The sequence below is a fragment of the Vombatus ursinus genome, unplaced genomic scaffold (genome assembly GCF_900497805.2).
Source record: "Vombatus ursinus unplaced genomic scaffold, bare-nosed wombat genome assembly UNPS02014799.1, whole genome shotgun sequence".
NCBI lineage: Eukaryota > Metazoa > Chordata > Mammalia > Diprotodontia > Vombatidae > Vombatus > Vombatus ursinus.
This window is the reverse complement of record NW_020954577.1, coordinates 45,952,514-45,965,158: the sequence shown is the minus strand read 5'-3', so window position 1 is coordinate 45,965,158 and position 12,645 is coordinate 45,952,514. Positions and strand designations below refer to the sequence as shown.

Genomic DNA, 12,645 nt, shown 5'->3' with positions numbered 1-12,645 from the left:
CAGCCAGATTTTTATGGCCGCTCTACAGCAGGGAGACCGTCCAGGCCTGTCTCATGTTTAGACTTTTTCATTTGCACATTGTTGTAGCAACTAGCTCTTGTACAGGTTTTATATTTAATTTCTTAGAATTAATGTAAATCCGTGATGTGACAGTGGGATACATATATATATATTTAGATGTTAATTAAGAGTATATTCTCTTTCCTAAAAATAGTGTGGTTAATTAAGCAAACTTTTTCTTTTGTTTTCTGTTTTCTTCAGGTGTGCCCTGTCCATACAAAAAAGAATCTGTTCGTATATCCAGTGGAAATAAAATATGGACACTAAAATTTTCTCAGGATATTGCACATAAGACTCCACTTATCCTCCTCCATGGCTTTGGAGGTGGGGTTGGACTCTGGGCGCTCAACTTTGGAGATCTTTGTGAAAATAGGCCCGTATACGCTTTGGATCTTCTGGGCTTTGGGCGGAGTAGTAGACCCCCCTTTGGCGGTGATGCGGTAGAAGCCGAGGACCAGTTTGTGGACACAATTGAAGAATGGAGGTGTGCTCTAGGTCTGGACACAGTGATCTTGCTTGGACACAATCTGGGTGGATTCTTGGCTGCTGCTTATTCACTGAAATATCCATCAAGGTAAAGTGAGGCCAGCAGGAGCACATGGACTTTTACTTATAGAATCATAAAGCTGGAAGAGATCCAAACACGTCATTTGTTGTTCAGACTGGATTTATACTAGCCCTGCAAGACTGCTTCAGTATTAGGAAAATTATAAACATAAATGACCATATGTAGTAACAAAAACATCTTCAGGTCTTGGCTTTCTTTTATTGGGGCAATGAAATGTGTGAGCCAGTCAGAGTAGCTGCTTGTTGTTTAAAAAAAAAAAAAAGAAAGAAATTCGCAGAGAGACAAAATGTACATATTTCCCCTTCAGGGTCTTCCAGAAGGTTATACTCACCTCCGGTTGTCAGCCCAAATTCTGTAATATTTGCTCTGTGGAGGTAGGAGGCTTGAAAAAAGGACTGTCACTTTCCTGGAACAAGTTAGAAAGTACATGTGTGGGTTGTGAATGTATAAGATCGAAGCCAGAGGAGTGACCCTAAGTTTAGTTGTTACGTGGTACTGCTCCTTCACTGTGAGTACACTCACCTCGAGTCTGTTGTATTTGCATTTCTGGTACTCTGTAATCAGCTGGACAGAATGTAACATCTACCAGATGGTCCTTTCCCTTCTTCAGAATATGCTGTTTGCACAATGTAGGAATTAAGAAAGGGCTTTCCTGTTTATGAGAAGCATTACTTGTTGATACTATAAAATCCTTGACCAGTCGTTTTTACAGAGAAAAACATTTATTTAGGGTGTAAATTGCCTTGTTCCTCATCCCTCTTATTTAACTTGTCTCTGATGAGTTATTTGTTAGTTTTATTATTTGTCCTATTTATTTGTCAGCACTTTAATGAAGAAACAAGAGTTAAAGAAGAGAAGAAACTTATTCATTAATTTCAGGTGTTAATGTTGTCAGCAGTTATATAATCATAGAAAATTTGGGCTGGATGCAACCGTATAAGTTATTTGTGCCCCAACTGACTTATTAGGACATCTTTTTGGATTGCTTTAAGCAACAAGCTGCATTCCATTGATGAGTTATATTAACTCTGAAGGGGAGCTGTAGTGTCTGCTGTTTATATTAATTATATAAAATTATTTCCAAAAGGATACCCAGGTTAGTTACACGTAATCCATCTGGGCTAGGGAAGGAAGACATGGTGAATCTTGAAGTTTTGGTGGGAGAGACATTTCCGGGGTTCACTGGCAGGAGTACGGTTGTTGGAATTAAGAGGTCTAGTCTAGAACAGGTTGGTACAACCCAAAAGGATTTGGGTGTAACTAAAAGGTGTGGAAAATGGGATTTTCTTATGGCTAACTTTTTAAAACTGGATAAATTCATGATCTTGAGGTGGCTGAGGAGTTGGGATGCTGGATTGGGAGTAAGGAAGACCCGAGGTCAGCTCCTGCTGGCTGCCCTTCCTTAGCTGCCAGCCCTGGACAAGTGACTGAGCCACTCCTCAGCCTTTTCTCTTCTGCTTTCTTGTATCTAAAAAGGAGGATAATACACTTAGCTCCTCCCAGCGTTGTTTGCACGTGTGAATGCCAGCTCTTATTGTTACTCTTATCCTCATCTTCTTCATTTGAGCCAGCCTTCTAGCCATTATGCTGTGTTCTCCAGCAGATGTAAAAAATATTGGAAGGAGGGCCATGTAGCTTCTGGGATCCACAAGTGAATTCCTGGTCATTTAATACATGCCACTGAGTCTTTTGGATAATTGATGGGGAGGAATAGAATCTAAAGAACAAGGAAAAAAAAGTCCCCATTTCAGCGTTTCAGGAAACATTATTTGAATGTGTTTGCCCAACAAAGAAATGGAGCTTCTGACTTGAGTATGTCTGGGCAGTTTTCGTTTACAGTTTCTTATTCTAAGCTTCTCTTGTTTGTGTTTCTCAGGTGGCCAGATGGTTCTTAGACGATCTCTCCTTGTCTCTTTTCTATTTCTAGGTCCATTGTTTTTTATAAAAGATACCTTACATTTTCTTCATTTTTTCAGTCTTGAATTTTCTCCTTATATTTCTTGTGTCTCATGGAGTCTTTGATTCTGTTTGTTTTATTTAAACTTTTAGGGAGCTGGTTACTTGGGCAAGATTTTGCATCTCCTTCTTCTTCTTCTTAGTGCTTTTCACAAGTTTTCACTTCATTTATAATATCCTTTTCTTTTTAAAAAAAGATGCTTTTTTCTTGTTTCATCTTTTCCAGCAATTCCTTGTGGCCGAGCCTTGTGACCTTTGACCTTAGCTCTGCCTGTAGTCAGTCACTCTTCCTCTAGTTTTGTGTTTTGGACATCACTGGAGCCATAAAATTTCATGTATCAGCAGCATCTTCTTCTGTCCATGTCTCCAGCTTGACTTCCTAAATTGGGAATTTTTGTTAGGGCAGGGCTCTGACTCTTCCTGTATACTCAGATGGGATGGGAGAGCCCTCTTGGTCCCACTGGATATTGTTTTGAATAACTTAATTTGTATTAATACTTGATACTATATTAATTATAATGACAGCTCACCTTTACTTGGTGCTTTAAGGCTTATGGCATGCTTTACATACACTGTCTCATTTAATCTCCAGCTGGAGTGTCCCAGCCTGCCACCTCTTGAGAAGGTAGCTCATCCCACCTTTGAGTAACTCTCCAATTATTCAGTTTTTCCTTGCATCAAGCCTAAACTTGCCCCTGTAATTCCATCCATTGCTCCTAGTATCACCCTCTGGCATCAGACAAAATAAGTCTTATCTGTGTTCCAAGGGACAGCATTTGAAATATCATAGAGACTGGCATGCACCCCTCCCCCCAGGCTACCTCTTCAGATTAAACTCATCTCAGCCCCTTCAGCCAGTTTGCCCATGGCATAATTCTGAGGCTCTTTACCAGCCTGGTGGCTTTCCTCTTTGTATCAAGTTGTCGGTGTCCTCCCTAAAATGTAGGGCCCAGGTAATCAGAGCTCCCAACTACAACTCACTAGCTTCAGTGACAGCTTGTGTCTTGTTTCTCAAGGTCCTTGTCTACTTCTTACTGTCTGGGTAATCTGAGTGACAGCACTGCCTCCATTGAGCCTCTCCATGGTGTACCCCCTGTGCTTTGTGAATTTCCCCTTTAAGTGTGTCTGCCTTCTCCCTCTTCTCTGGCTGTCTCTTCATACCACACCACTGCCTTTTACTTACTTTCACCTCTGGAGTAAGATATGCTCACATTCCCACCTTGAGTCTCGTCCTCCCAAGTCTCAATGAGAGTTATGAGGTAAATGTCCCCAACTTTCAGTGATGTGGGGCCCCCTGCCTCCTGAAGCAGTTCATTGTACTTTGGGATTGTTGTAATTGTTGAGAAGTTTTTCTTTACTTGCCCCTGGGACTTCCCTAATTCCAATTGCATGAAACAGTTCCTTTGCCACTTTCTAGGAGGGAGACCAGTCAGGATTTTTAGTAAGTCATTTGGTTAGTGGAGAAATAACAAACATTGCACACTCTATAGATGCAAGCGGACTGCACAGTTCCTCTTTTCATGCTTGTGGGAAATGACATCCTTAGTCCATTGTATTCGATACTCAATCTTCCATTTCTTCTCAAGGTCTTTCCCTTTTGTTCCATTGCTGATGGGATCCTTGGACCCTGAAGCTCTAGCTTTCCTTCTCACCACCTAGAGCTCTGACAGCCGTTCTTGGCTTCCTTCCCCAATTCTTCCTGACCTCACCTCTTCCTAACACACCTAACTGACCTGTTCTTATTAACCTATTTTTTTACCTTGGCTTAAAAACTTGCTTTATCTTTCCTTCCCAACTTCCTTGAGCTCAAAGCCTTCTTATCTCTCTCCTTGTTCCTTCACCTCAAGTCCTTTTCTTCAGCTCCAGCGCTTTTTTCCCCCAACTTCTCAGTTCTCCTAGATTTTCCTTTTAAACACAACTCTGCCCTTCTTCATAATCCCCAAACCCTTCGGATGTCATTCCTCTCCTGCTTCTCCTTCTGTCACATCGGGGAAGTTGGAGAATCACAGGCAAAGCCCACTCTATCCAAATATATATTTTTTAAAAGTGTTAAATGTATGAATTGTGTTTTAATTCACCTTTTTGGACCACCTTGGACTTTTTGTCACCTTACATAAGGTGAGAAATAGCATGTTCTGATTGTAATTATTCTTTTTCCTTTCCCCAAGAATATTTTCTTCAAGGGGAAAACACATTTTAGTAATGCAAGTGCTATCTTTTCTAATGCCAGTTGGTCCCCAGCTGACCATAAAACATCACTTTTTAAAAAAAAAAATTATTTAGTTTTAGTTTCCAACATTTCCGTTTACTAAGATTTTGAGTTCTAAAATCTCCCCCCCCCTTAAAATGGCATGCAATCTGATATAGGCTATACATGTACAATAAAATAAACATATTTCTACATTAGTCGTGTTGTGAAAGAAGAATCAGAACAAAAGGGAAACAAAAAACAGCAAAAGGAAGAGAAAATACTATGCTTCGATCTGCGTTCAGACTCCATAGTTCTTTCTCTGAATATGGATAGCATTTTCCATCATGAGACTTTTGGAATTGTCTTAGATCATTGCATTGCTGAGAAGGGCTAAGTCTGGTTCTGCTCACTTCACTCAGCATCAGTTCATGTAAGTCTTTCCAGGTTTTTCTGAAGTCAGCCTGTTCATCATTTCTTACAGCACAATAGTATTCCATTACATTCATATACCGCAACTTGTTCAGCCATTCCCCAACTGGTGGGCATCCCCTCAATTTCCAATTCTTTGCCACCATAAAAAGAGCTGCTATAAATATTTTTGTACATGTGGGTCCTTTTCCCTTTTGTATGATCTCTTTGGGATACAGACCTAGAAGTGGTTTTGCTGGGTCAAAGGGTATGCACGTTTTTTTATAGCCCTTTGGGCATAGTTCTAAATTGAAACTTCACTCTTACAAAAGTAAAAGCTAATAGGAATAAGTTTTTTCCTGTCTTTCTTTCCATTGACAGACATTGACTTAAAGTAACTAAATAAACTAGCCAGAGATCTGCAGAACTTTAAACTTGTTCCTCTTCAGTCTCTGCATTCATGGGATCCCCAAAAAAAGCCTAACACAGATTCACTTTTTGACAGTATTTGGTTAAAGGTAACTATTAGGCTCTTAGAATATTTAGCCTGTTTCTTATTTAATAACTTCAATTGCCTAGTATGGTCTTACTCCAAATAGTATTTCTATATTATGACATTTTCATTATTCCTTCTTGTACTCATTATTTTAATAGTAGTAGTAGTAGCAGGCAAAGAAGGGAAAGAGCTGACTGAGCTCTCTATGCTTTGTTTCGTTCCCCACAGTTACTCTGCCCATTTGACTTTCTGAGTCTTTCCTTGGAGAACCGTGGTTCTCCCTTTGGGATGTGGAAGTCTTTTTTTTTTTTTTTTTAAATTTCTTACGCTCTCTTCTTCTAAGTAACAATAGATAATCAGTATTTCAATCTGTCATCTGACCCATGGAGATCCTTCCTTCAACGCCGAAGATTTCAACCCATCCAGCAGACCTGTCTTGTGGGATTCTACTCTGTGTTTTCCCACGGATCCTTCAGAGAAGATCTGCCAGAAGTGCCTCAAGTCTCCTCAAGACCATTTCATTTTTTGTCAGTTGCACAGCCGCCACTCAGGCTGCCCGTCTGTTACTGCTTGCTGGGTGTTGTCTTTGATCTCACTGCTTGTGAGCAAGTCATCGTCGGTCATCAGCTTTGGCCTCCTTGCGTCAGCCACACCTCTTTCCTTTGCCATCTTGGACCACTCAAAATTTGAGGAGCTTACTGCAAATGTAGGGTCAGGGGCATGTAGGAAGTTCATCAAATGACAGAAAACACTGAAGCTCATCTAGGCCTCATTACCTCAAAACTTGATATTGGTGCTACATCTGTTTGGCCATTCCCATGTGCAAATCAGTTTCCTCCCCCATGACTTAAGAATTAATCTTACCTCAGGGGACAGCTAGGTGGCACGGTGGATAGAGCACTGGCCCTGAAGTCAAGAGGACCTGAGTTCAAATCCAGCCTCAGACCAAACACTTGACACTTACTAGCTGTGTGACCCTGGGCAAGTCACTTAACCCCAATTGCCAAAAAAAAAGAAGAAGAAGAAGAATTAATCTTACCTTCTTCTGACCTAGTCTGGTCCTGTGTCCTGACTCTCATTCCTGTTAATCCCTCAGACCTCTGGAGAGAAGTCCTGCTCCAATGAGGCCTTGTCAATCAGCCCCTGATATCTGCAGGACAGTTCTTTCCCTGTCCTGACTCAAAGCTAACTCCAGTGGCCTCAGACCAATTGTCTTATCCTTACAAACGCCTCTGTCACTGGCGTTCTCACTTCCCTCTATTACTTTTTTCCTTGTCCAAATACACTTGGCATTCGCTGTGGCATAGTGGTTCTTTTCTGATAGAGATTCCAACCAGTAACCATGGCTAACTCAAGTGCCGTGGGGAGAGCAAACTTCTTCACCTATTATGTGCCATGGCTCAGTTTCCTTAGCCTCTGTGAATAGCTTCGTTCTCTGTTCTTATCACACTTCTGGAGAAGAATGACAGTTTACCTTTTGTTCTAAAGTTGACCTCACTTTCCCATTTTCTAGCTCAACCTGTGTTCTGTCACTAACTCATCCCTTTCCCAAGGGAGGAGAGGTGTGAAGAAAGTGTGGGAGCCAACTTTAAGGCCAGGGTTATGGATTTTGAGCTGCAAAGAATCTCAGAAGCCATCCGGTGCTACCAGTCATGACCAAACTGAGGCCCACAGAGGTGCCCTGACTCCAATGCCAGTACTTCCCGTGTACCATGCTGCCCTCCAAAGTTCCGTTGAGGTTTTTAAGTTGTATGAGTCCATATTTCTGATTCTCACTTGTCATCCATGTAAGCCAATCACATTTGACAATCCAGGTGCTGTAAGAAGGATCCAGTACTTGAACATGTTTAAGAAAGGACAAAATTATTCACAACTTGACATTGATGACTCTTATGATCTTCACTTGGTGCCATCCTACATTAATTTTGGCCTGATGCATTCTAATGTTTCTGAATCTATTTCCCCATTCAGAGATGGATAAAGTACCTCAGGAGACGGTACCTTACAAAGATTAATCAGATTATTTTAGAAAATTTAGATTGTCAAGATGGGATCTTTTTATTTGGCCATAAAAACATCTGATATTCAAGTGAGATAGTTTTGGTGACAACAAAGTTATGTTTAGTTTAGTGAAGGAAATGAGCTTGTCAAGTCTTTGTCTTTTGCTAGGTTTATCATTTTAGAAGCATGCATGTGAATTTTAATGGTGTCTCTTCATTGCACACTTGATATTGACTAATTATAGATTAACCAAATCAGCTTCTAATGTCTGACAAATTATGTTCAGCCCTCCAAAACTTACATGCTACAGGTTTGTAGCCTTGGAATTTTTGGTGAAATAACTTTGTAGACCTAACCTACCCTGATTAAGTTAGGAGATGGGGAAGAGAAAAAAAAAATCACCGTTTCCCCCTGTTTTCCTGTTTTTCCTCCTCTGCTGTGAAAATAAACCTAGAAAAGGGTAAAGAGGTGGGCATCAAACTATATTCAGATATTCAAAGGGACATCAGTGGGTTTGAATGAATGAAAAAAAAGTATTAAGCACTTATTACATATCAGATACTGGACTGAGAGTTGGGCATACAAAATTTTTTTTAAAAGTCCCTGCCTTCAAGGAGCTTACATTCTGTAAGGAAAGACAATTTGACAAGAAGTCATGCATTTATTAAGCACCTATGGAGGCCAGGCACAGCTAAGCACTGGGAATACAGATATAAACCAAAAGATAGGCTGCTCTGCCTTCAGGGGAATGGCAGAGATTCTAATGGAGGAAGACACATAAAGGGACCCTCAAGGCTGGGGGGAACCTCACCAGTGGGAGGAGGCCAAAAGGGACTGAGGGATGGATGTTCCAGGGTGAGAAAGCATCTGAGGCATAGTGGCAAAGTCTGAAGAAAACCCCTGTAATGGGTGGTGGTCTGGGAAAGGTGTTTTGGTCTGGCAGGTGCAGGATGGTGAGCCATCAGTCATTTGATTAATGTGCCCTTTCCAGAAGCCGTGGGTGGGAGGTGGGGACGGAAGTTTATAGAAATTCAGGCAGTGCCATGGTAGGAAGATGTCTGAAGCATGGCTGGGTCCCTGAGGCCAGTATAGCGAGCTCTCACCAGTCAAGCAACATATTGAAAGCCTTAGATGTGAGGATAGCTTTGGAGACTTAAGACTGTGAGCCAGGTGCCCTAGAGACCAGCAGGCTCCTCCTCCTGGCCCAGCACATATGGGCAGTGTCAGAGAAGGAGCACAGGTCTGAGCACCGGCCTTCTTCGGTGGGTGACATTTACTGTTGCCTTGTACAGACTAGACTGGCTAGACAAGAATGACTTTCTAACGTTTGTTCTCCTGTTGCCCTGTTACTTTCATGCCATTTTTTAAATCCAGGAACCTTATTAATATTGTGGCCTGTTCTTCCTTCTGGGGGTAGCAGAAACCAGCAGGAACCCCAGAGCTGGTTAGCTAGCATGCCTTGTTGAGTTAGCACCCACAAACACATAATAAAAATATGGCACCATTTCCATGCAAAGATTCATGTCAGTCCCATCTCATGGATACCACCAGAAATATCAAAGAGCCGCCTATACATGGAATGTATGTTGTGGAGAATGTTTTCTTAGGGTTCTTTTGTTAAAAAATGTTTTTTTTTTACCATTTCCCAAATGTGCTCTACTTGTGTGTACATTCAGTTTGCCATATGACATTTAGTAAGGTTTTCCAGTCCCCTCACTGATACAGTCCTTTCCTTCTTAGATTACCCTCTATTTGCACTGTATCGATATACACATGCATCTTGAATGTACAGTCATTTGCATTTGATCTCCCCAATTAGAATGTGAGATCCTTGGGGGCAGGGAGCATGCTTTTTGCCTTTGTATCTTCAGCACTCACCATTGCCTGTCACATTAAACACGTAATAAATACTTCTTGACCAATTGGGCGTTAGCTTCTTTGATTCTCTGTGACAGTCTGGTGAGGTTGTGACCCTACAGATATTACTATCCCCTTTTTACAGATGAGAAAGGCAAAACCCAAAGAATGTAAGTGACTTCAGTGAGCCTAGAGCAAATCCATGTTGGATCTGTGTCCAGCAAACCCATTATATCTGAAAACATCTTATTTCCCAATAGGGTAAAGCATCTTATCTTGGTAGAGCCATGGGGCTTTCCAGAGAGACCTGATAATGCTGATCAAGATCGGCCAATTCCAGTGTGGATCAAAGCCTTGGGAGCTGTATTGACCCCTTTTAACCCATTAGCTGGCCTCAGAATTGCAGGACCCTTTGGTAAGTACTTGTATACTAGGAAAGTAAAGATATGCATCTATAAACATTCTGGTTTTAGATTTCAGTGAAATCAAATGAGAACATATTTTTTAAAAATTGCTTTTTTTTTAAACCATCTTCAATCAACCTTCACTTTCTGTTTGGAAAAAATAGTCCCCCCTGATATTGCCTATTGATTAATAGTATAGCCCATTCTTTACATTATTGTAGAGGTTATAGATCAAGCAGACTGTCTCATCTACCTCCTCATATGGAAATTCTAAAGTATCTTCATTATGTAGCCAATGTAGAGTGTGTCTGATTCCTAATTGTAGATCCTGACATCCATTTTAGTAATAAATATACTTTTGAATTAGTGTTTTTTTTCCCCTACATTTCCTGATTATATTTGGGAGGGTTTGTCTCGTGTGTGTGTGTGTTTACATCTAAGACCCCTGCTAGTTGACTGGAGAAGTAAACACCACTACCTGCCCTTCTTCCTTCCGTGGTTTTCATTAGTACTCTGACTCATATTGAGTACTGTCAGAAAACGTTGGCTGACATTCAAAATAGGCTATGTTAATTTTATTGATCCTACTTCGTGTGACTTTTTGGAGAGTAGCATCTGGGATCTACTTTCTGTTTGTTTTCATACTTAAGGTTAACATCTGTATATTTATCATAAGCAGTCTTCATGCAAATTAGTGCTAAAAACTTGTTAGATTTAGGCTCTAAGCTTTTGGTAGACCTTAAAGGATAAACTTGATGTATTCTCTGTTATTACTTAGGCTTAAGCCTTGTACGGCGTTTAAGGCCTGACTTTAAGAGAAAGTATGCTTCAATGTTTGAAGATGATACCGTGACAGAATATATCTACCACTGTAATGTACAGACACCCAGGTAAACTTCATGTTTCTTAAATGTATTATGATTGCATACATTAGGCCCTGCTACATAGAAAATACTTTTCAGGAGCAGCTAGGTGTCGCAGTGGATAGAGCTCTGACCTTGGAGTCCAGAGGACCTGAGTTCAAATCCAGCCTTAGACACTTGACACTTACTAGGTGTGTGACCCTGGGCAAGTCACTTAACCCCAATTGCCTCACCAAAAAGCAAAAAAAAAAAAAAATACTTTTCACAGTACTATATGTCAAAGTTATCAGCCTCAAAGAGCTTATAATTTAATTGAAGAGAAAACAAGATGAAGAAATTGTATCAATCATTTCTCAAGCTCTTACATGTAAAGCGTTGTGTTGAGTGCTGAGGAAAGTAAAGACATAATTAAGATATTCTTTCTCTTCTTGGTATTTATGATCTAAAAAGTTAAAAAGTAATATCATATAGTGAATGTCTCCAAGTGAGTGAGACAGAGGGTCTGTGGATTAGGCCTGCAGAGGAGTGAAACATCATGGTTTGAAATGGTTTGAAAAAGCTTCATGGAAGAGTTTAGTTTTAAACTGCCTGTTCCTGGAAAGGGAAGTGACATTTAAATGGGCATTATAGGAATCATAGGAAGAGGACACTGCTGAACCAAGGCAAGGAGACAGATATGGATAGGGGCCTGTTCTTGGAACAACGCCTAAACCATCTTGGCCAAAGTTGGATTTGTGTAGAAGAGTCGTGAACAATAAGGTGAAAATGGGGCAAGAGGGTAGAAGTCACTGCTTGTGTTAATACAGTGTTATAGGGTTTATACAGACGTCTAGGGTGCCGTAAAGGAGTCTTCCATTTGGGTCAGATTGTCACCATGTACAAAATAGAGTTTTTGGAAACCGAAAGATCTCATTGGTTTGAGAACATGAAGAAAAACAGTGTGGAGTCATACAATTGCCAGGGTGTCCATTTCATGTGCCCTAACCTCAACCTAGGACGTACACTTCTCTCCAGTTCATCCTGTGTGACCAGTGCCTACAGGCCTTTTCTCCCTGGCCTTGGAGGCAAAGACAGTAGGGCCTTTGCTAAAAGAGGCTGTTACTTACTGAGGTTTTGTTGATCAGGGCAGTTTGACTTTTTAAGTAGGGGAATTTTAAATGACCCTAACTGGCGGGGGGAAAACTCTCATTTAATAACATACAAAAGGAGAACCTCTACACAGCCATATATGGATATTGTCCCTAACAACAAGCAGAATAGTTCAGATTCACAAAGGAATGAAATAGCTCTTGCAGTTACAAAAGTTGTGAATAATAAACATATCCTTCTATATTATGGGGAAAGTTATAGCAGCCACAAATCAAACATTATGGGATGATTCAGTCAGCAATCATTGATGAGTTTTGGTAGTCCCAAACTAGCCAGCTAAGACTTGATTCTGATACAGATGGAAAAGATTCCAGCCCATTGCTTCTCAAAAGAGCAGGCCAGCTTCTTTTTAGACTAGAGAGTCAGTCACATGAGGGACTGCTTGTAGAGACAGAGATCCTAGAAGTGTGCATGAGGGAACCCAAGTGGACAGCCTTGATCTTTGCAGCAGGACATTTTGAAGGAGGGAGATGGAGGTCTTGATGATAGCAAAGAAGCCTTTCAAATGTGCTGGAGAGTCAACAGAAGGCAAAAGTAGAATAACTGACAGGTAGCAGGAGTTTGTAGTGGGTCAGGTTGGTATCATTTCATGACTTTTTTAAAGGCTCAGATTTTGGGGTGGGGTGGGGTAGACTTCTCTCACACTAACATTCATGGGTTCTACCATTAACATTCCCCTCTCTCCACCTCCC

At 40.9% G+C, this 12,645-nt stretch overlaps 1 protein-coding gene across 1 annotated transcript in view; it reads left to right on the top strand.

Moving 5' to 3' along the window:
* LOC114050526 (1-acylglycerol-3-phosphate O-acyltransferase ABHD5) overlaps positions 1 to 12,645 on the top strand; it is a 36,206-nt gene that overhangs the window by 19,504 nt on the left and 4,057 nt on the right. The window contains exons 3-5 of the mRNA XM_027872306.1: positions 262 to 634; positions 9,798 to 9,952; positions 10,720 to 10,831. Coding sequence (XP_027728107.1) covers positions 262 to 634; positions 9,798 to 9,952; positions 10,720 to 10,831 — 640 coding nt within the window. The remainder of the gene's footprint in view (positions 1 to 261; positions 635 to 9,797; positions 9,953 to 10,719; positions 10,832 to 12,645) is intronic.